Raw genomic sequence first — 24,643 nt, 5'->3', positions numbered from 1 at the left:
CTGTACCGGCAAGTACAGCAGCTGAAAATGAGCCTTTTCCTCACTCAAATCAATGTACAGCCATGCCAAAACTTGTACAAAGTTGTACCAAATCTGTACCAGCAAGTACAGTAGCAATAAATGCTCTCTTGGCTGTCCAAATGAGTGAAAATCAGACCTTGACAGTCCCCACCACTGCATACAACAGTCCCGGACAGAAATTGGGCAAAAGCCCCTTGACTGCAAGTGGATTTCTGAGGGTTCAAGGCATAAAAGTCTTCCCTGCTGCTTTGCCAAGCTCAACAAGCACAAAATCTTGAAAAGCCCTTTGATTCAAGATCAATTTCTGATCATGAATGGTACATTAATGCACATGAAGGCATCCAGAGTCTTCACAATGCTTCCCCCTGGCCACATATACATCCAATGCATAAAAGCCCCTTGATTTACTGGCACATTGAGTGCTTGACAGGCATCAACACATTGCCCAAAGCATCAAATGCCAATGCCTGCATGCAAATCAACCCAATTGGCACAAAAGCCCTTTAATTTGCACTCCAATTTCCTGCAATTTAGCCCCGAATGTGAGATTGCTGACATCATACAGCATGTATGAATGCCCAATGGCACAATTACATCAAAAGCCCCAAATGTTGACACCCAATTTCCTGCCAATTGACCCGGAATGTGACCAATGTCACCCAATGTTGCCAATTGTGCTCAAATCTGAGCCATTAGGACCTGTACCTGCTCAATTGATGATAATGGACATGCATATCCCAAAATTGAAGCAAATACCTCTGAAATTTCTGATTTCTGTTGCAGAAAAGGGGGGGGGGGGCGTCGTGCTGATGCTGATCCTGCTGTGCAGGTACGGATGCTGTATTCGTGCAGGTGGGCGGTAGCAGAGGAGCTCTCAAAAGAGCTGTGTATCGTTGTCTTTGAAGCCTGCGACCTCTTCTTTTGCTGCAGCAACTCAGCAATATTCACCCCTCACCATCTGCGCGGGAGCCTATGCAGATGAGCTCATCAAGACCGCGAATTCGGTGGCGTCTCGTGGGCGGGGTATCCTGGCGATGGACGAGTCCAACGCTACCTGTGGCAAGAGACTTGCATCTATTGGACTTGACAACACAGAGGCGAACCGCAAAGCTTACCATCAGCTCCTGGTTACCACCCCGGGTCTGGGCGAGTACCTCGCAACTTTACCTCTGATCGGGCCCGGCTCGGAACTGTTCTAGGCGCTCTACCATGGTGATGCGATTGACCTCGGAAACGGGGCGTTTGCCACGACGCATCGGCGCCCCTCCTCCGCCACCACCTCTCATGTCGTCGAATACCTCGTCGCTGCCGGTAGTGCTGGGGATGCTGATGGCGGTGTCAACGCCTGCGCTGCCGCTGCTGCTAGAGAAGGGGAAGAACGCTGCGGCCCTACCCTGTGGAGCAAACGGCGACCCCGCTGCAGCTGCGCGATCGTATCCAAACCTAAAGCTTCACAGAGCACAACAGTAAGACCTGTACACGCACACCTGTAAGCGCACACACGCGCACACACGGACACAACCGCAGCTCTGATACCAGTTGAAGGGAGCTCAAGAAGCTCAGCTGAAAGAGTTAGGGTTTCATGTGGGAGACACACACAGAGAAGAAGGGAGAGAGAGAGAGAGAGAGAGAGAGAGAGATGTGGGGATAAGTCAACTCACAAAGTATGAGTGTGTGACTCCCCTATCACACATGTATATTTGCTCTAGTACACATAGTGCACTTAGTACATTAAAAGTACTAAGTGTACTATGTCCTATAAAACTTATGGGCTTGTACACACTAAAAGGGTGGGCATAATGCCTTTACCCCAACATAAATCAGATCATTGCCCAGTGGTTTTATGCATTAGAGATCCGAGTCGCCATGGATCAGCACCCCATGTATGCATCCCTAATCATTTGTTCTCAGATGCAGAGCTATCACGTCGCATGCTTGATATTTCGAGATCTCATGATTTCTCACAGGCCTCGCAAAGCCTGGCCTTTGCTCTCTGTGATATTAGCGACTTTTATCGCACATGTGCCCTTTCTAAGAGGCAAGAGGCCTTGGATTTAGCAAGGGCTTTTAGACGTAGAATGGCAGCCTTACAGAAAGAGCACGAGAAACATCCTCATGCTCAATGGTTTGCAGATTATTTATCTACTATTAGGGTAGAGCTTCATCACTCTCTTGTGCAGCGTGTGGAGTATTGTTACCATGCCCAAGAATCCTTTTGGACCCAGATGCAACAAACATTTCTTTGCTACTCACGGTCCATCTCATGCCAAAGATAGTGTCAGGCAATTGCAGGATTCACATGGCACTCTTCATTCAGATCCTCCTATGATTAGACAGATTGCCACTGATTTCTATCACCAGCTTCTTAGTGCTAAGCCTCACTCTGACTTGAGACACAAGTCACAGAGGAAGGTTTGGAATGCATTGCCACATTTGATTACTGAGGAGATGTGTGACGTTCTGGATGCCCCTTTTTCTATGCAGGAGTACAATCATGCTCTTCATGCCTTACCTCATGGTAAGTGTCCAGGGAAGGATGGCCTCTCCCCTGTTTTTTTCATTACTTTTTGGGACGAGATTGGGGCTGAGATCACACCGGCTCTCCAAGAGATGTGGGACACAGGTTCTATGCCTTCTTCTCTCACTAAGGGAATTATCTATCTTATCCCTAAGAGTAAGGATATGACATTGATTGGCCAGTGGAGACCTATCACCTTACTTGGGATTGCATACAAGATTCTTGCTAAGGCAGTGACCATTAGATTGCAACCAATTTTGTAGGATGTCATTCATGATACTCAGAATGGATTCTTACACGGAAGGAGCATCTTTGATAACATTTTCTCGTTTTGGGAAGCCGTGGAATGGGCCAAAGCGAGTAATCAACCCTTAGCCATTCTTCTCTTGGATTTTGAGAAGGCCTATGATAGAGTGGGTTGGGACTTCCTTGGGGATACTCTTAGCCTCAGAGATGGATCAAAGGAGTTTCATGCATGTATCATGTTGCCCCTAGTAGTGTGCTCGCTTGCAGTGATAGAGGAGAGCGGTTTCAGATCTCTCGCTTAGTACAGCAGGGTTGCCCTTTAGTCCCATTATTATATATCATAGTTGCAGAGGCCATGAGCATCTTCCTCCGCTCCACTGCTAGTATTTCTGGATTGAGGTTGCCTCTTCGTAGTCAAGAGGAGCTGGTTGACTCTGAGTTAGCTGATGACACAGCCATGTTCTTGGAGGCCTCACACATATGCTTATGTTCCTTCCTTCCTAGTGCTGGAAGAGTTTTGTTTGGCAGATGGGGCACTCATTAATTGGCACAAATCTGTTGGCTTTTGGATTAGTGACTCATTGAGTGTTGCTTGGGGTGTAGAACTTGGGTATACTTGGATTAGTAGAGGACACACTGCTAGATAGTTGGGGTTGATATTTCTCCTCCACAAAAATTTGCTCCGGTACTTATGAGCATCCAGAAGAAGCTTCTTCATTGGGTCCCATAGAATTGCTGGTACTATGAGGAATGTCGTGATACCCGATCCCTTCTACAACCGGAGGTGGCACTAGGATCCACCACTCACCAACAGGCGCAAGTAATCTTCCGACGTCTCACACGGAGGAAGAAGAGAGCCTACCTAGCCAGGCTTGGGCAAGAGCTATACATGCTATTTCTTGGGAGGAACTGTAAGGAGGCCTGGAGGATCTTCCAAGATCATCGCCTGCCGACTCCGATTACTTCACCCGGCACCTGGCACACCTATGCCACCTCTCTCTACCATGCCCCCGAGCAGCCACCTATCCCCCATCCACCCGAACCTCGTCCCCCACACTCTTCCTTCTTTCACCTGAGCATGGTGAGAGATGCTATTGACAGGATGCTGACTGGGAGAGCACAAGATCATGATGGACTCCTCATCGAGCAGTTCTCCCATGCTAGGGGCACGTTAGCCCCTTTACTGGTTCACATGTTTAACAGGGCTCTATGTGAGGGCTTCCCTGCCAACTGGTCATCAAATACTATTGTACCCATCTTGAAAGCAAGTGACCCCATGGACCCCAACAACTACAGGACTATCGTGATTGGTCACACCTTGGGCAAGATTTATGGTTCAATTTTGGAGCATGAGCTTCGTAGATGGTCCGAGGAGCAGAGACTCAGAGCATCGGGGCAGGCAGGCTTCAGGAGAGGGCATTCCACACTAGATCATATCTTTACACTATGAGAGCTCACAGGCATCGGATATACTGCTGCTTTGTGGATTTCCACAAAGCTTTTGATCTCGTCCCACGGGCCAGACTGATGCGGAGATTGCAAGATATGGGAGTGCCAACAAAGATGCTTTGGGGGATCATTACACTCTATGAGTCAATCACAGAAAGAGCACGGGCTCTAGGAGGTGACTCAGAGATCATACACAGCACTATCGGGGTGAAGCAGGGCTGTCCCTTGTCTCCTACTCTATTTGGTCTATACATTGATGAGATCTCGGATTAAATAGACAAACAAGGAGGACCAAGAGCACATTTAGCAGGAGCCCCGATAACGATCCTCTTGTATATGCAAATGATATTGTTCTTATTTCTGATTCACTAGAGGGGATGCAGAGGCATGCATTACGGGCCTTTTGCGAGGACCGGGACCTCACTGTGAACCTTGGAAAGACCAAGGTCATGATCTCTAACACCTCCTCACAATGGATAAGTAGATCTACAGTACAGTTTACATACAGTGAGAGCCTGTGGAGTATGTTACCTCATATGTATACCTTGGGATCACTTTTGCTAGACCTCAGTTCTTGATGCGGAAGGCGGCTGAAGCTAGATTGATGAGGGGATATGCAGCCCTTGGCTCGCTAGAGAGGCAATGCTCACAGATACACTTTCAGCAGCCGAGGGCGAAGCTTTGGCTATTTCATACTCTAGTTACACTTGCAATGCTGTATGGTGCCCCCATCTGGGGTCCCAGCTTATACCACAGGAGGAGACGGTATACCACAGGAGAGAGCCGGCCGAGATAGATATAGAGGAGGTATATGATGGGTGGAAGCCGATGGAGAGGCCCCTAGTGGCGATGATCTCACACATGATTAGGAGTAAGCCATCACACATGATTAGGAGTAAGCCATCAGTGCCACATGAGATTGTATAGGCAGAGATGGGGGCTGCACCGATAGTGAGAGGCTCTACTCCAGACACTGACATATTGGCACAGGCTATGGGAGCTTCCACTAGATTGATACTCCCGGCTAGCCTTGGAGTCCTCGAGACAGCTGACACCCGAGGGAGATACAAAGTGCTGGTATGCACAGGTGGGCACTTGGTTTGGCATGCACGGTATGCAGATGGAGGCACTTCCCCTGTTCCAGTACACTGCCAAATACGGGCCCATGGCGGCCGCACCAGAGGACAGGATATGCCAGCTCTGTCACACAGAGCCCGAGACAGAGGATCACTGCGTATGCTGATGCCCTGTATACTATGAGATTCGGGGGAGGATCCACTGGCTCTTCCGAGCTGGGTTCAGACCACCTTCCACGATCATGGACTTCCCAGATCTCAGAGATGCCTGGGACTTTTTTTTCTAGAGCTCCGCAGACACAGGAAGTCCTTAGTGAGATCCAGATCAATTGTACTTGCTCGAGGACCAGCACAGAGAGCTCTCACCGACTTCTTCCATACCAGCACTCCGAGGGCCAATCCACCCACCATACCCAGACCACAGGCTAGTGCAAGAGCTCGGTCAAGACGTGTGACACTCGACAAAGCCACTGAGTTATGCAGAGCTCGACGCCCTAGACCCCATGGCCCTCGCCCTCGCCCACACCACCACAGGAAGATCCGGGCATCATTGCAGGACCTCGCACCGGCTCAGTTTTACCACCTTGAGCACCATGTCACAACGGCCCATGAGGGATGTATTAGGGTGATATGAGGGCTCTCTGCTCATGTACCCAGATCAGATTTTACAGCTCTGGATTTTTGTTATCTTTCTTTATTACTATTTTGTACCGAGGATGATATGATGTAACCTTTTGGTCTCATAGGTCATTTTGGCCTTTTGAAGACGTTAATACAACTTTCTTTCTTTCTGCATGCTTCTTCCTCTAACTAATGCAGACAAAGAGCCTATTTCCCTGACTTGAAGAAGCCATTATTGCATAAAAGAAAATGGAAATAAAATGTTGAAAATCAACAAGCCAAATAAAAACAGGGTATTTCCTGATTTTTTGTTCAAATTAAAAAACTTGGTAGTGGGAAGAAATGCTAATTTTGCAGAAAAGTTGGCTGCAGGAGGTTCTGTATTTTTCTATGCAGCAACAAAGGGCTGGTTGGGTTCTTCCCAGATGAGTCATTTTTTTCTGTAAAGTTGACGCGAGTAATGAGGATAATAAAAGTAGACTTTTTATTGAAGTATTAAAACTATTAAGAAATATGTAAGCTAAGGTATGAAGCCTAAGAGAATATAAAAGCTTCAACTTGTGCTGAAATAATTTAATAAAAAACATCATCGCCTGGGAAAAGCAAGCTGCCAGCAGCTTCAAATTAGGAGAAATCATCAAAATTGGCTTACGCATCACATCGTGGGTTCATCACTGTTGTATTTGCTATCTTCTCTAACAGGTATGCTGCCCTAATTACAACAATTAGCAAGTACGCAGAGATCATAATTTCATCAGAGAGAAAAATCATAATTTCATCAAAAGGCTTACTTCCTTCTTCACCTCCCAACCATAGTAATTGGTATTTCCATGTGCTAGGCCACACGCTCCCTTGCCAAATGCTTGCCATGTGGTGGCCAATTAATGCTCTAAGGTGTAAAGCCCTTTGGGGCTTTCACCTTAATCATTCAATTAATGTCTCTACGCAATCCCCTTAGGCTTTTCTAATACACATTGGCCACCCTAAGCTCTCTAGACTCCCAACTACAACCCGCCCCAAGAGGAATCCCATCAATACAGGACATGTAACACCTTCTCTCCACTTCCACCTGTACAGAACTTGTCACTGTAACCTGGACATGCAGCTCCAATTTGCAAAGAACTGATTATTAGACTCACAAACCAGAGGAGGTAACTCCCTCCCACCAATCAAAACTGTAGGCACTACTATACCTCTTCTAGCCCTTCTTCCAATGGTGATTTCATTGGAACTATCGACATGGGAATCACTTCCAGACTCACCTCATCCTGCACTAAAGACCACTCGGAGAAAGAACTTGGTTGTCAGGTCCCATCATCTAAAGCATGGAGGAATCCCTGGTTCAAATTCTCAACCTTAGTGAGCTTCTGAATCTCAAGCTGAAGGAGGGTGATTCAGCAAGAGAGGGGAGGGAAGGAAGGAAGGAGGGAGAGTGTATCTTGAGTGACGTTTTGTAGATTCAAGGTTAGATGCTCCTTAACATGAAATAATATGGAAAACAAGACAGATGTAGATTCAAAGTTACATGCTCCTTAAACATGCTAGGAATGGCCAAGCGATTCCAAAAGAAAAGGGAGAAAACGATTAAACTTACATGCTCCTTAAACGCGCTAGGAATGGCCAAGCAATTCCATGGCATATGTGGAAGACACAAAATGCAGACACTAGCACTCCAATCTCCTGAAAAACCAAGGTAAAACTCAAAAGTATTTCACAGTCACATATTTACTCTCAAAACTCTGACTTGATTATCCATAAGCCATTGGTCTAGTCAAAAGTCAAAGGCAGGCATCTTCCTGACTCATGCAAGAAATCAGAATGAAGAGAAGTACCTGATAATCATAAGCTGGCACTACCAAAGAAAATGCAGCACAAAGGAAGACCCAGCGGAGAAAACCTTCTGGGCGTACATTCCAAGGCCCACACAGGAGCGTAGCAGAAATGACACTGCCTAACATCTCAGAGGCCATTAGACACGGAAAGAGCATACCATTGTGCAGTCCACGACCATCTGCCTACAAACATTTCACCAACACAATATGGAACATAGCTGCTTTACATCAAAAATTTGAAGTTTCAACAAAAAGCTCATGCAACTTGAATCAGAACATAATGCAAGGTTTTCAAGAGCATTTACCACAAGAGTCGGAGTCCACAGGAACCAGAAAACTGTACTTGCAAAGTCAAGGCATGCATGGGTCCATCCAAGGGCAATCACCTTTTTATCTGCAGACAGCATTGACAATAAAAAGGACTATTTTACCTGACAAACGAACAATCTTAAAATATGCCAATCTAATTGTGTTCTTGGTCTGCATTGCAGTGTGCTTGACCACTCACCGTAGAGAATGTGGAAGGAACTTCTGATTGTTCCCATAAGTTTAGCATGTGAGGGCAAGGAGTTTTCTTCCCACAGCAGGAGGAGACTAATTGCTGAGAAAACTGCCCCTACGGCAGCTGCGAGTGATGGAGCTGCAATTCCTAGAGACTGTTGTGCCACTAAAAAATTTGCAAGGCCCGCACTTCCAATTGCAACCACTGAACCCCCGAAACTTATTAGCCAGAAGGTATCACTTATCCATTCTTGCCGGAAACCTGACTGCACAAGATGCAAGCAACATCTCTAAAGCCTTAATGTTCATACCAAGCAGAACACTAATCCAAAAGTACAAATCAAATACCATACCAATTCAATAAACAAAATCCAGTAAGTTCAAACCTGTCAAGGATTGAAGATTGCGGCTACAGGCCCTTGCCCTAATGGCTGAACTCCTGGTTGCAAAGACACAAACCTAGGTCTGATCCCACCGTTGCAAAGGGTGTTGAGTGTGTACTTCACAGGCATTTGCCTCCAATTTTTAATTCTCTTCTAAAGAGGGCGTTCATTGTATCTGCTGGTGAGGCCTATCTGTTCCTACGTTCTCACCATTCCATTCATGTATGTTAAGATTACCTTAAGATGACAGGACATAAGAGTGTTGTCTTTTCTTTCTCTCTTTTTATAGTTTTACTTGCCAGCTGCACTTGTATGATAAAATAACCTTAAGAAGTTTTATAAGAATAGGTGAGTGCAGACCACTAGAGGAAGAATAGGAGCACAAGTGATATGGGAGAAAAAAGTCACCCACTGAACATGTGCCTTAACCCTAAACCCTAGATTTAAATGCATGTAAATTGTCCAAGAGGCCTTGAAGGCACCCGAGAATACCTTAGATGGGTGCGAGCTAACACATATGGTTCAAACTTTGCAATAACAATGGTTCATATGTGTTTTCTAAGCTCCTCATTATTGTATTGCTCCTCATTTCTCCAAAGAGGATGCAATATGTGAGCAGATGCATGGATTGGTCTATGAAACCAATCCCATCGTGTGTTCCACACGGCTCGGATGTCTTGAACCCTAAAAAAACAGCCATGAAATGTATACAGAATAATGTCATGACTCATAAACATGATATTATACAAGATTGAAGAATCAAAGAGACTAAGAGTGCATGCATAATGCAGCATACCTCTCTGCTGATAAGACAGTGCAGCTGTTCAAAGCTTCACCAATTCTATCCATGAACTCGTAAGGGAGTCCCAGAGTGCTACCCTCCATGTCCGTGATGCGAAGAACACTATAAATAGGCTGAATGGCCTTTATGAGAGCTTCAGCCTCTTGCCACCAAGTGTCTCTCTTGACAACACGTACAAATGCAATGGCCTTGGGACTATCATGATCATCCCAAGCCATCCACTCCATGGAAACCACTGTGCGTAGGAGTCCATGTTGGACTCTCACCAGCCTCTCAACCACAATGAATGTGTATGCAAATCTAGTGGTAGAAGGTTTGAGAAGCTCTAAGTCACTGTGTGCCCGATACATAGCAAGCACCTTTGGCCTCTTTGTCACAAACTTTACCATCATGCAAGAAGTCTCAAAGATGTCTGACACCCAACCTATCTTTGCTACATCCTCGATGAGGAGGTCCAAGGTATGAGCAGCACATGGAGTCCAAAGAATGGCAAGAAACTCCTCCTCAAGCATCCTTCCCATGGAGACACAGTTTGAGCCATTATCAGTGATCACCTGCACTATATACTGTGGCCCGAACTCCATGGCAGCCTCTCGAATGTGTCGCCAAATGTACTCACCTGTCACCACTGTGCCTGCCATGGATGCATCTAAGGCACGCAAGAAAATTGTGCCCTTGCATGATGAGACGTGGATGTTATAAACATTCCTTTTTCTAACATCCGACCATCCATCACATAGAGGAGTGCATCCATGTTTTTTCCATGTTTCCTTGAGAGGCTCTACCTCCATCTCCACAGCTTGTCTCTCCCTTTTGAGCTCCCGTGTGCGCAAGGCCGCACCCCTCCCACTCACATCCTATGCCCTCATGGCCTTTTTCCATCGTGCGGTGCGCACAATATTGAAAGACAAAGCACATTGTGTAGAGAACTTTGTCAGCTCTCGGGTGGCCTCTTGCTTTGCCTGCATCTGTAGACTGGCTTTGATGCTCCCTCTTTGCAAGGCCTTGGCAATGGGGATGGGAGACCTTTGTGCCCGTGGTGCAAAGTTGCCTTCTGAAACCTTTTGTTTCTTGGATACACTTGTACTCCCTGTAATTGACACATCCACATCTTCCTCCTCATCTTCATTCCTCTCCTTTTCTGTCGGTAACTTCATTTGGCCTAAGAATTTGGCTCTCTTCCACTCTTGTAATGATGCCTTGATAGCATCCGGCACAAGTGGACAAGAGCTTACTCCCTTCCCCGCTAAACCTGTGAAATGGGCCTTCACCCGGTCTATGCTGCCACCGAACTGCAAACTACAATACTTGCACTGCCATTTGGAAGCACCTCCACCCTTGTAGGAGGCCGATTCGATCACACGGGTCCCCATATCATCTCTTGTGCGTGGCATTTTGTTGAAGGAGTGTGCTTGTAGAGAAACCCCCAATTTTCAAAACACTTCAATTGACAAAAATCAGCCATGTAATGGATTACATAGCTGCTTAAGACCCTTGGGCAAAGTCTAAGCCAAACATTGGAGGCTTAATGAGGTCTCTGTGAAGAAAACCTCCATTTTGCAGCATCTCCATCTTGCCCCAAATTGGCTGAAATTAGCAAGCAAGATTGACTAAAAAAACACACCTGGCTGTAGACACGCGACCCGAGGAAGAAAACGTGGAGGTTTGGGGCAGGCCGGGCAGTGCTCGTATTCACTGGTGACGAGGAGGGGAAGGCGGCGCACGGAAACCAAAGAAAATGTTATCGAACAACTCGCCGCCGCCTGATGTTGACGTTGGATTTTGGGGAAAAAAAATGTTATAAAAAACGTGTGAAAGAAACGTGTTTCCCAGAAGGAAACGTTTCGGAAACGTTTCAACGTTTCTTTTAGGGAATGAAACGCGTTTCCCAACTACTATGTGCCCAATATAGTAAGATATCAGCCATGTGATCCAATGAAAAGTGAAATGTACAATATGGCAAGATCAGCGTCCCAATCTCTCAGGTTTTCTCTCTCTTTGACTCTCTCATTTCTGTTCGCTACTGCCGCCCGCTAGCCCCTCCGCTCACACTGTGCGCCCGCTGCCCATCACCCCCTGTTCCACCTCGTTGTTGTGCCCAACACACCCCGCCATCTCTCTCTTTCCGTCTCTCTATTCGCCGCCCGCTGTTTCGCTACTGCCGCCCACTAGCCCCTCCGCATCGCTGCCCTACTTGCGCTATGCTAGCCCGTCTACCTGTCCGGTAGGCCTTCCAAGAAGAGATCTCCAAGAGATCACAAAGGACATGGAGGGAAAACTCGAAGCCAAGCAATTAGGATGGGTTGAGGAGGTGAAGAAGAACATTCGTAAAGAAGTGAGGGAGGAGACTCAAAGGGAAGAACATCAAAACATTCACACCACCATTGAGGAGAAGAAGATGAGGCATCCCCGCCGCCTCAACATTCGAGTCACAGGTATAGCCGAGACACCCAACTCCACTCCCGACGAGAAAGATGGACAGCTTCTATGCATGAAGCTAGGCTACAGAGAAAAGGACCCTCTCCCCTTCACCAAAGCATGGAGAGCCGGGAAAGACTCAACACGCAAGTGAGCCCTCATCCTACAGTTTGCAGGAGAGATTTGCAGGAGAGACGGAGAGGGTCACCTTCATGAGGGAGAGGGTCATACTACGAGGCTTAGAGGGAGCTCCTATTTTCTTGGATGATGATCTCAGGAGGATGCACCTAGAGCATGTTGAGATGTCGAGCTCATCTAGTGAGGCAGTGGACACTGATGACCCGCCTGGGAGATAGGCCCCACACTTACACCACTGGCATGGTTGGTGAGATCATGGGTGATATGCGGCCAGTGGGATGACACGCTATGTGATAGCCATTCTAGAGACTGGCATAGTTATAGCGCCAGCTCATTTAGTTGGGTTCACACTATAGAGAACCCTAGTATATATTTGGTTGAGTACCTTTTCATATTGTGTGTACTCTCTTATCTTTGTATATGGTGTGTTGAGTGTTGTGTGAAGAAGAAGAAGATTTTCAGCCTCTCACCTTGTGTGTTCACTTTTAGGGTTTTGTGAGTGTGTGTGCACTTGCAAGAGCTCAAGCTCTCTTCTCCACTACATCTTTTCATGGTATCAGCTGCAAGCAAGAGAAGCACACGAAGCGGTACGAGGGTAAGAGCTTCATCTACTCTTCCTTATTTGTGTTGGAGACTACACCCTTGTCGGGAGCTCTACGAGAGGCACTGGCAAACGATCTCTAATTGAGGAGCTTTCTTTGCGGGAGTAAAGCTATGAGGCAACTATTCTGTCTAAATTTTTCAGGCCGAAAACGCGTTTCGGGCGCATTAAGACCTCCGTTTTTTTTGAAAGCAGGCGAGTTCGAGCACTGCGGGTAAGCCATCGATTCTATGCAGAACTTTGTTTTAAGAACTGCAGGAAGACAGATTGGTTGTGCAGACATTGTGTGTGCTGCAATGAGGTCAAACAGTTGCCATTGGGTGTATGTATGAACATTGAGATCACTGGTTGTGACATTTAAGTGTAGTACAGTATCGCTGCAGAAAATACAGCAGTTTGTGCAGAACAAACCAGAGTGTTGTTTCTGGTAAATTTGTGTGTCTGGCAAGATGTCAAATGATGACATAAACCAGATTGTTGTTGAGAAGCTTGACAAGAACAACTTCCATGCTTGGAGGTTCAGGTTGACAAATTTCCTGATGGGAAAGGATTACTGGGACTACATAGAAGGTGAGCATGAAGAGGCACCGGAGATACCGGAGATCAATCCGACTGCTGCAGATGTGAAAGAGTTCAAGGATTGGAACCAAGGAGCCAGAAAAGTAGACATTGACGTACTGGCACAGATTATGGGAGCTCCCACTAGATAGATACCCCCGGCTCACCCTAGAGATCTCGAGACAGCTGGCACTAGACGGAGATACACATTGCTTGTATGCACAGGTGAGCACTTGGTTCGGTATACATGGCATGCAGATGGGGGCACTCCCCCATTTCAATACAACATAGAGGCCCCCTCCTTTGCTCTCAACCGCACAGAGCTGAACAAGGTCATCAAGAAGGACATTGTGAAACTGGATACTCAGAGGACCTGGCGTTCACCCGTTCAGTCCCTAGGGACGAAGATGGCCTTCTACAAAGATCATCTTCTTTGCGTGACACACGACAGTTTCATCATACACCCGCGCTACATGGACACACATCTGTCATTTGGAGTGCGATGTGTGATTGGACAGATCCGCACCTCATCCCATCAGTTCAGAGTGGAGACAACCTAATATGGGCCGGGGGCAGCTATACCAGAGGACACGATATGCCAGCTTTGTCATACATACGCTGAGATAGAGGCCCACTATATATGCCGATGCTCGGTCTACTATGAGATCAGGGGGAGGTTCCACTGCCTCTTCCAAGACGATTTGGACCACTTTCCAAGATCATGGATTTCCCAAACCAGAGATGCCGGGGGACTCTTCTTTCTGGAGCTCCGTAGACACACGAAATCCTTATTGCAGCCTTCACCCACCCGAGGACCAACACAGAGAGCTCTCACTGACTTCTTCCAGACTAGAGCTCCAAGAGCAGATCCACCCACTACACCCGACCTCCACGTTGATGCAAGAGCCCGACCGAGAGAAGTGACACTAGACAGAGCCACTTTGCAAAGCGTGCCAAAGCCCAATGCATCACCACAGTAGGATCAGAGCCATCATTTCCCACCACCACATGACTTTCTCCTATCGGCTCAGCTTTACTACATTGGGTACCATGATGCAACACTCTACGTGGGATATTTTAGGGTGACGTGAGAGCTTAACTGTCACCATTTGGCCACCCAATTGGTCCACCCGTGCTTTCTTATCATGTATCTACATTGGATTGATGTCCATGGCAGTTGTTTATGCCGAGGATTGATGCCACTCATGTGATACTGTGGACTTGGCTTTCCGTTGGAACTTGTGCCTCCGTGTACATGCCCGGAAATGCTTGGTGGATTGGTGCTCCATTGGGTCTCGTACCTCGTGTACTTGCTTGGAGCACGTCTATTTTGGTATAGTCTCATGAACGGGAATTGTCCATACCAATGCTGCATTGCATAGCATCTTTATGTGCTTGCTTGCAATTGAAATTGCATGCTGTTTTCATGCTTGCTTGACCAATGTGTAGTTTTGGATAAGGGGACGCCCGTCCACGAACCATGCGTGTGAAACTGTTTGCTGACATGGTTATGTGGAATGTGATAGGTGGTAAGTATTGGTCATAAACCTAGCCTTAGGAGTTAGCACTAATTTATAAGTGAGTGTGTACACACTTCATTACGTTTTGGGCGACCAAAACTCACTTATAAATTATGACCAACCCGGTGTTCACCCACACTGATGTCCCGAGGTGGACATAACCCAATGTCCACCGCCCACACCTTATCCCCTTTGTACAAAGGGAGTAACCAGCCATGTGTCCACTCTAGCTTTCTCCACAAAGCACCTGCCTGCCACCTACACTAGACAACTCACCACCTCACTCCTCCTCTCTCTAGAGATGAGCGCCTCCTTCATAAGGGTTGTTGGGCTACATTTTCTGCACTTTCTCCTTCCCCACTCCATTTCCAAGCTTGCTAAGGTGTTTCTCAAGCTTCCAAGAGTGTTTCCGGATGCTAATCACTCTCCTACACACTCCCAATGACTGAAATTCAACAAAATAGCTCTCTTTATTGCTGTAATTTTTGGTCTTTTTGTTGAAAACCCTAATTCCAGCCCTCCTTTCTCAAGTTGAACCATAGGGGAAGCTTTCCCAAGGTTCCCTTCATCCTCTTGAAGACTTTTGTCGCGAAGAAATGCAACAAATTGAAGATCTCATCACTCCAAGAACTTCCATCGCGAAGACTTCCGCTGTCATCGACTCTACTTGTAATTGGTAAGCTTTAATGCTTAAATATGGAAGCAAGTAGCAGGAGGGAGGAACCGGATTACAAGATCACATACCCTGTGTAGTGTTCTCTTGTCTTACGTGCTCTCTTGCACATTGTTACTACCATGTGTTGGTGGAACAATAGAGAGCAGATGGTAGGGAACATGGGCACTTGAGAGGGTAGTGTGGATTGCAAGTGTGTTGGTGGAACAATAGAGAGCAGATGGTAGGGAACATGGGCACTTGAGAGGGTAGTGTGGATTGCAAGTCTACATCGACAACCACTTGTTTGCAATACTGTATTCATATGCATTGGTATGGAAATCTAGTCAGAAATGCCCATGACACTATACACTTGATTCTCCCAAGATCAATATACTTTATTTGAGGGAGGAGTCGGCCGTTCCGGCTCATTGTGTGTCTCTTGTCAATTTAGCAATTTACTTCTTGTATTTGAGCAAGTGTCCATCAAATCTTAGTGTATTTAAGTGTATTGATTAGCATTGTGTTCAACCAAGTTACTTCTTATATTTGAGCAAGTGTCCATCAAATCTTAGTGTATTTAAGTGTATTGATTAGCATTGTGGAAATCTGGTCAGAAATGCCCATGACACTATGTACTTGATTCTCCTAAGATCAATATACTTTATTTGAGGGAGGAGTCGGCCGATCCGGCTCATTGTGTGTCTCTTGTCAATTCAGCAATTTACTTCTTGTATTTGCGCAAGTGTCCATCAAATCTTAGTGTATTTAAGTATATTGATTAGCATTGTGTTCAACCAAGTTACATTAACACGCAGCAACAGCACGTTGGCAGTGTTGGGGCCTCCCGCCGCTTTTTCTCGGAGATTTTTGGAAGTTGCTATGGGACAGCTTTCAGCCGCGGAAGATTACTCTTTTCATGTGGCAGTTGGCATATGGGAGCCTAGAAGTTGGCACTTGGTTGGCCATTGGGGGCAGACCAGTGTTATGTCAAAGGTGTGGCCATCCCCAAGGAGTCTCAACGTCACTATCTTTGGGATCGCCCAAAGGCCTAGCAGGTCTAACAGAGGATCCTACGCTCTTTCAGTATGGATCGGACTCCCACCCGTATTGTTACGTGGGGCACTGTCGCTTGGGCCACTGAGGCCGAGATCCATAGTTACCACGGAACAGGAACGTTCCGGGAACATCGGATGCTGGAACAGGAGCGGGAACGAGAACGGGAGCGGATCGGGAACGTCGCGGAACGCCACGTCATATGACATGTCGGCATTTAGGACTAAAATGACAAAACATTTAAAATATCCAAGATTAAACTTTAAAGTCTTAAACATTAAAAATTTGAAGAGTCCAGACTCCAAATAGAAACTGAAAAGAAAGTACATCGCATGTGGATATATAGAAACTGAAAAAGAAAGTACATCGCATGACAAGTACAAAACTAGCCTCAAGGTGTTGGGTTTTATGCTGTGTATGCACCCAGAGGAGTGCTAGTGATCATCAGTAGATTACTGGGGCACTTTTTACTTCAGTTAGTGGAGGTTTTTTCCCCCAGTTTAGGTTAGTTTCACTTATACGCAGTTTATAAGTGTTTTGGTCCACCCGGCACATTTATGGCCGGACATGTGAACACTTATCTTTTAGGGTCACTATCATGTGGCTATTGTACTTCACTTTTCATTCATTGAAGCATACTGGAAGTCGTGTTCACTCCTCTATCTTGGTTTCCACGCTTGCTTGCTTGAACCTGTGTAAACCCTAACCCTAACCCTTGAGTGCCTTCAATTGGTATCAGAGCCAAGTTGGCCTGCCCTTGACCTGCCCGTACTGCTTAACACTGCCAGGCTTCTCTTGCTGCTGATCGTACAACTCCCGTACGTTTTTTTTTTGGTTGCAGCCCGTACAACTGTGCGCCGCCTGCAAATCGTTGCCTGAAGCAGCTGCCGTACCTATCGTTGCTGTCAGCACCCGTACTACCTGCTCCGTACAGTCAGCGTCGACTGTACTTGTCAACGCTGACTCAGTCGTGTGCTGCAAAAGGCGTCGCCCTGCTCCGTACTGTGCTCAGCACAGTCAACGTACCAAGCTCAGTACCTGCAACGCATATCTGTATCACAGTCGCCTCAGTACCCGTACTGTACCTGCTTGCTTACAGAGGACTGCTTTCGTACTGTACCTGCATACAGTTGACTGTACTTGCTACGAGTACCTGCAACTACCTACAACGAGTACCTGTTGTGTACCTGTTCGCACTGCTCCGTACAGTGCTCCGTACAGTACCAGCTGAGTACATCCGCCGTACAGTCATCATACCTGCAGTCTGCTCCGTACAGTCATCTTTACCTGCACAGTACAACAGTCTACGTATCTGCACACTACAGTCAACTTGTACCTGTTGAAATCTCAGCTGGTAAGCATTACAAGTTTTGATTTTTTGGGCATTTTTATTTTCTCTGTGAAAATATACAGGCACAACAGGCAGATTTTCTAGCAAGGAAATATACAGGTTTTTTGCACAGTTTGGGTGCAGCAAATTTGGGCATTTTTGGGGCATTTTGGCATTGTGTACGCCATTTGCTGCTCTACTCAGTCATTGGTGCATTGAGCTGCACATTCAGAGGATTGAGAGTGCAGGCAGATTTGGGTGAACTGTATTCAGTGGAGTACAGTTGTTATCAGGTTTTTTGCTATTGGGTTTTTTGGTAAACAGGTACAACATTGTGCGTAAAGCATAATGGCAAATCAACAGCAAAGTGATGTATTCACATATTTGTCTAAGGAAGACAAATTGGATGGCACGAACTACTCCTTGTGGAGTTTTATGCTGAAAAATGTGCTTGTGGCAAAAGGTCTTTGGGATTTTGTTAGTGGTGATGAACCACGTCCAGGTCCATTGGCTCTAGAGACTCCTCCCCAAGGGGTGCTCGTGGACGAGGACAACAGGTACAGGATCCAGGACAGCCATTGCCTGTTCAGAGAACAAATGCTCAAAAGACATGGGATGCCAGGGATGCACAAGCTTTGTCACTCATTGCATTGTCAGTACAGAGGTCCATTATACCTCATATTCGTTCAGCTGGCTCTTCACAGAATGCATGGGTGACTCTGGAGCAGATGTATGCTGCTCGTAATGAGGCTAGAATCTCATTTTTGAAAAGAGAGCTTGAAAATCAGAAAATGAATGAAGGAGATGATATGTCTAGCCACTTAAACAAGCTGCAGGATTTGAGAGAGCAACTCATCAATGTGGATGAGATTATTCCTGAGACACAGCTTGTGTCCACCATCTTGCACTCTTTGCCAAGATCTTACTTGGCTTTCCATACCTCTTTGAACCTCAGCATGAGGAATGCTGTTGAACCCCTCAAGTATCAGGAACTTGTTGCTCTCTTACTACAAGAGGAGCAAATGAGGAAGAATATGAATATGAACACAAATGCTGAACAAGCATTTACTACAGGTCAAAAGGGGAAAGGAAAAACTCAGCCAAAGAGTGCAAATCAAAACTCAGGTGATGGTGGTTCTTCACAGGATACCAAGAAAGGTGATGGACAGCCCAAGAAGAAGGGCAAATGTCATTACTGTAAGAAGCCAGGTCACTACATCACGGAATGTAGGAAGAGGATTGCCAAAGAGAAGGCAAAGGAAGCTGGGATGTCAGTTAATGATACTCCTAAAGCTCCTCCAGAGACTGCTTCTTTTGTTGAGGACAGGGATTACTGTTTTTATACATGCAGCTATGATGCCTCTTGGTCTTCACAGGCACTCAGTTTGACAGAGCATGCATGTACTTGGTATTTTGATAGTGGTGCCTCAAAGCATATCACATCTCGCAGGGATTTGTTTAGTCATGTTGGCCCTGCCCCTGTTGGCAAAACTGTTCAGTGTGCCAACAATGCTTCATATCCAGTTTGTGGCATTGGGGAGATTCAGCTTACAGCCATTGATGGCTCCATTCTCCGCCTTACAGATGCCTTATATGTACCAGGGATAAAGAAGAATTTGTTGTCCATTTCTTCTTTAGCACATTGTGGAATGCAGGTCTACTTTGATGATGATAAATGCATGGTCAGAGACAAAGCAAATGCCTTGACCTTGATGCTTACTGGTACATTATGTCATGGACTTTATGAGTTGGATGCATTTCAGCCAGTGGATCAGTCTGCTTATCATGCATTCACTCTTACTCCAGCTATGGTTGATGCGGAGTTATGGCATGCTCGCATGGGGCATGTAAATTTTGGTAGTCTTATGCTTATGCAGCGACATAATATGTTTACAGATCTACCTCTCATGGAGAAGCCTCCAGATCACATTTGTGAAGGATGTATTTTGGGAAAAATGCACAGGTTTTCCTTCCCACGTGATCAGGCTCTAAGAGCAACTACAAAGTTGCAACTTATACACAGTGATCTTTGTGGTCCCATGCAGACAAAGTCATTAGGTGGTTGCTTTTATTTTGCAACATTTATTGATGACTTCTCTCGTATATGCTGGGTCTATCCTTTGACACAGAAATCACAGGTATATGATGCATTTTTGGCCTTTGTAGCACTTGCTGAGACAGAGTCAGGATGCAAGGTGAAAACTCTCCGTTCTGACCGAGGGGGGGAATATATGTCACATGTGCTGAATTCCTTTCTTGGGAGTAGAGGTATAAAACATCAGTATACTACTCCTTACACTCCACAGCAGAATGGGGTTGCAGAAAGAAAGAATCGGTCACTCATGGAGATGGCCAGATGTATGCTAAAGGCAAAAAGACTACCACGTATCTTTTGGGTGGAAGCAGTAATGTGTGCTTGTCATATTTTGAATCGATGTCCCACAAAGGCATTGGTTTCTATTACTCCTTTTGAGGCTTGGCATGGCCGCAAGCCTTCTGTATCGCATTTTCGTATCTTTGGGTGTCTTGCATATGCACACATACCCAAAGAGTTGAGGAGGAAGCTGGATGATAAAGCCACAAAATGCATTTTTGTTGGGTATAGCCGTGAGAGCAAGGGCTACAGGTTATATGACCCACTATCCAGGAAGATATTCATCAGTCGGGATGTGATTTTTGATGAAAAATCAGAGATATCCATGGCTGGTTATGAGGCAAATCAGGCTGAAAATGATGTGTTTGAAGGTCTACTACCCATGGAGTTTCATTCCACAGTTGGTGATCCAACTCATGAGGGTACTGGACAGCCAGCAAATGATGTAGGTGGTGCAGAAATTCAGCAGCCAAATCAGCCAGAAGCTGAACCAAATATGGGACAGCAGGCACCACAGGTCAGACATATACCTAGATGGTATTTGAGGACATTACAGGACAGCCACTTAGAGGGTCCTCTTGCTGGTCGTACTCGTAGGGAAACAAGGACCAATGAGCATGCACACATCATGGATTTGAATCTGGTTATGGCAGCCAGTTTACAGGATGATGATGAGCCTGATTCATTTGTGGATGCACGAGATAATGTGCATTGGAACAAAGCCATGCAGGATGAGATTGATTCTATTAAAAAGAATCAAACATGGGATTTGGTTGATCTGCCCAAAGGCAAGAAAGCCATTGGTACTAAATGGGTCTACAAGTTGAAAAGACATGCAGATGGATCCATTGACAGGTACAAAGCCCGTCTAGTTGCAAAGGGCTATGCAGAGAAGAAGGGCATTGATTATGAGGAGACATTTGCTCCTACATCCCGTATGTCTTAGGTGTGTCATTGCATTGGCTGCACATCGTGGTTGGGTTGTTCACCAGTTGGACATAAAGACTGCATTCCTACATGGGGACCTCGAGGAGGAAGTTTATGTGTTTCAGCCCATGGGATTTGCAGAACATGGTCATGAGGGGAAAGTATGCAGGCTGAAAAAGGCCTTGTATGGTTTGAAACAAGCTCCACGAGCTTGGTATGCAAAAATAGATGCTTTTCTACTCACTCAGGGATTTGTGAACAGTCCATCAGAGGCCACTTTGTATGTGAAGAAAGAAGAGACAGATCTGCTGGTCATCAGTCTTTATGTGGATGATCTCTTGCTCATGGGATCAAATGATGACAAAATTGCAGCTTTTAAGGAGATACTGCAACAGACATTTGACATGTCTGACTTGGGCCTTGTACATTACTATTTGGGCATACAGTTTGTGCAGGATAACAGAGGCATTGGGTTGTTGCAATCACGTTATGTTGCTAAACTTCTGGAGAAGTTTAAATTTCAGGATTGCAAGCCTATTAGTACTCCTATGGAGCCTGGGATGAAACTGTCACTACAAGATGACAGTGTTTCCTTTGATGCCCCTACATATGCTCAGGCTGTTGGGTGCCTCATTTACTTGTGTAATACAAGGCCAGATATTCAGTATGCAGTCTCTCAGTTAAGCAGATTCATGCAGAGCCCACGGTTGTCACATTGGCAAGCTGTGAAGCGTGTATTCCGTTATTTGCAGGGTACCTCGTCTCTTGGTTTGCTTTATCCTGAGGGGGGTGACATGCAGTTACATGCTTACAGTGATTCAGATTGGGCTGGTGACTTTGATACCAGACATTCCACTAGTGGAAATTGTTTCTTCCTTGGCGCTTCATGCATTTCTTGGCTAAGCAAGAAACAGACCACAGTGGCCACTTTGTCTTGTGAGGCAGAGTACAGAGCAGCCTACACTACTACTGTTGAGTGTGTTTGGCTGCGTCGTCTCATGACTGATATGGATATTTCAGTGGAGGAGTCTACACCTATCTATACTGATAGTCAGAGTGCCATTGCTGTGGCCAGGAATCCTGTGTTTCATGCTCGCACGAAACACATTGAGATCCACTATCATTTTGTTCGAGAGAGACTCCAGGCAGGAGATATCAGTCTGATCTACTGTCCTACAGATCAGAATGTGGCAGACATCTTCACCAAGGCATTACCACGTCCGAAATTTGAAGCATTCCGCAATGCTTTGAATTTGTTTCCTTTTGGTGGATGATGTACAGTGATCACATATCACTCCAGGGGGGTTTGTTGGGTTTTATGCTGTGTATGCACCCAGAGGAGTGCTAGTGATCATCAGTAGATTACTGGGACACTTTTTACTTCAGTTAGTGGAGGTTTTTTCCCCCAGTTTAGGTTAGTTTCACTTATATGCAGTTTATAAGTGTTTTGGTCCACCCGGCACATTTATGGCCGGACATGTGAACACTTATCTTTTAGGGTCACTATCATGTGGCTATTGTACTTCACTTTTCATTCATTGAAGCATACTGGAAGTCGTGTTCACTCCTCTATCTTGGTTTCCACGCTTGCTTGCTTGAACCTGTGTAAACCCTAACCCTAACCCTTGAGTGCCTTCAATAGGGCCAAGGTAACTGGTGAGTCAAAGACTAGTCATCAGCAAGTGGGATCTCATCCTCCTGTCCAGGCTGTCCCTCAATCTGCTCATCCTCATGCTGCTCCACATCATCCTCTCCCTCTGGCTGATCCTCACCATCATTGTCATCAAGATCAAGGCAAAATCCAATAAATGGCTCTGGAGTACACTCAGCCCTAAACTTGTTAAGCAAACGCAAGTTTGCATTAACAAATACAAGGTCATTTGCCTTCTGGACACCAAGCCTATTCCTCTTCTTGCTTGCAATGTTCCCAAAACTGCTCCATAAGCGCTCACATGGCGAGGAGCTAGCACCCTGGCTAAGCACTCGAATGGCCAATCTTTGCAGCAATGGTGTATCTGCCCCATAATCCTCCCACCACCGTGCACTGGATATCTTGAACCTATCATTCTGTGCATCCTGCAAAGCGAAGAGGTCTCTCTTTTGTCGATAGAAGGAAAGGTCTTCACGAACCCTCCTCCTATCATCTGCACTGGGTACAAGCTTCCTCAAGATATCCTCCCAACCCTGCACAACCTCTGCATCTGTCTCTTGTCCTTTGCCTTGAAATTCTGGATCCACCACAAATGCAGCAGCCTCTAATGCAGAGTGATACTCTGTCCACCTGCCTGTCTCGCAAGACGAGATAGCTCCTGTCTCCTACCCCCATCCAAAGTCTGTAGAGATCATAGTTACCGCGGAACGACGTTCCGCCTTCCTGGAACGTCGGAACGAAGCCCAAGGCGTGCCCGGAACGTGGAAACGGGAGCCGGAACGGAGCGCTTGCCGGGGAACGTGGCGGAACGCGTGTCGGAACGCTAGGGCGGAACGCACGTTCCGGGCGTTCCGGAAAAGTGTACTTTCGCTAAGTCGCCGGCGGCCGTTTTTTTCCAACGTACCGCTCTTTTTCGCTTCTGCGCCTGCTTCGTTGGCTGCGCCTGCTGCTTGAGTGCTCTCCCTACCACTCCACCCTTCCTCTTCGCTGCCCCCTTGGCTGCCCCACACTCTCCATTCCATCTACTACCCCACCCTTCCTCTTGGCTGCCCCACACTCTCCCTACCTTGAGCCTTGGCTGCCCCACAGTGCACACTCTCCCTACCTCCTCTTGGCCCCTCCTCTAGGCTCTTGGGCCTTGGCAAGTTGGCCCCTTCTTTTGCTCGGGTGGCACTCGTGACTCGAGTCTTGAGCACTCAGCAGGTAAGATTTACAATTTACGCAATGAACATTGGATTTTGGAGATTCTAGTTTGCTGCGTTTTTTTCCACTTTGTGGACACTTTACTTATGTCTCATGCAAGGGCATTTTGCATGTTTTTTTAATTTTCAGCCATTTATCAATTTCAATGGCACCTCCTCGTGGCATAGATGCAGAAAACAGATCCCCTTGGTGGAATGAGGTGGATCTTGTGTCCAGATATGATAGTGCAAGAGGAGGAGGATCACGCAAGTGGAAGTGCCACTTTTGTGGATCCATTAAGACTGGAGGCACGGATCGTGTGCGAGCCCATTTGTTGGGGGTTAGAGGCAAAGGCATTTCTGTTTAACCTACAGTGTCAGGAGCAGATATCATACGATTGCAGGCACTTGCAGATAGACTTGATGCAGCAGGGAGTCGGCCCTCTGTTCTTGATCCTCGAGGTACATCATCATCAGCTACACCTGCAGGCGTGGCATCTTCAGCGAGTGCATCTACCCCATTATTTGGGGCTGCTCCACAGCCATCCGCACATGGAACAAATGCTTCCCAGACCCAGGCTTCACGAGGTCCAATGCAGGCTAGTCTTGTGGCATCATGGCACCCTGGGAGGAGGGCACAAGTAGATGCATCAGTGGCACGGTTTTTTTATGCTGCAGATGTTCCTTTGGTAAAGGCCCGCAACCCATACTTTGCAGATATGGTGAAGGAGATTGCTTCTTTCGGACCTGGCTATGCTCCACCTTCATCCGAGGCATTGCGCACTACA

At 46.5% G+C, this 24,643-nt stretch overlaps 2 protein-coding genes across 3 annotated transcripts in view; both read right to left on the bottom strand.

The window, feature by feature from the left end:
• Positions 1-24,643, bottom strand: part of LOC147630250 (Major facilitator superfamily protein) — a 143,147-nt gene that overhangs the window by 29,835 nt on the left and 88,669 nt on the right. For both annotated transcript variants that reach the window (XR_015267625.1, XM_086810095.1), the window contains exons 4-7: positions 8,272-8,530; positions 8,069-8,157; positions 7,764-7,946; positions 7,526-7,611 (exon numbers count right to left, since the gene is read on the bottom strand). Coding sequence is in view for 1 of the 2 variants with exons in the window: in XM_086810095.1 (XP_086666221.1) it covers positions 7,526-7,611; positions 7,764-7,946; positions 8,069-8,157; positions 8,272-8,530 (617 nt within the window). In the remaining variant the exon portion in view is untranslated. The remainder of the gene's footprint in view (positions 1-7,525; positions 7,612-7,763; positions 7,947-8,068; positions 8,158-8,271; positions 8,531-24,643) is intronic.
• On the bottom strand, positions 9,065-10,353 carry LOC147630254 (uncharacterized). Its single transcript, XM_086810096.1, has 2 exons — positions 9,444-10,353; positions 9,065-9,331 (listed from the first exon to the last, which is right to left on the bottom strand). The coding sequence occupies exons 1-2, from the start codon at positions 10,238-10,240 to the stop codon at positions 9,193-9,195; spliced, it is 936 nt and encodes a 311-aa protein (XP_086666222.1). The 5' UTR covers positions 10,241-10,353; the 3' UTR covers positions 9,065-9,192.

The sequence above is a fragment of the Cibotium barometz genome, chromosome 16 (genome assembly GCF_041138505.1).
Source record: "Cibotium barometz isolate CiBa-2024 chromosome 16, ASM4113850v1, whole genome shotgun sequence".
Classification (NCBI taxonomy): Eukaryota; Viridiplantae; Streptophyta; class Polypodiopsida; order Cyatheales; family Cibotiaceae; genus Cibotium; species Cibotium barometz.
The sequence above is the reverse complement of the archived record's forward strand: the minus strand, read 5'-3'. Positions and strand labels throughout refer to the sequence as shown.

Bases quoted from the DNA above. Each gene is read 5' to 3' on its own strand.
- LOC147630254 (XM_086810096.1), bottom strand. From the start codon at position 10,240: ATGGAGGTAGAGCCTCTCAAGGAAACATGGAAAAAACATGGATGCACT. The intron at 9,332-9,443 runs GTATGCTGCATT...CTGTTTTTTTAG, and splicing joins ACTGTCTTATCAGCAGAGAG to GGTTCAAGACATCCGAGCCG.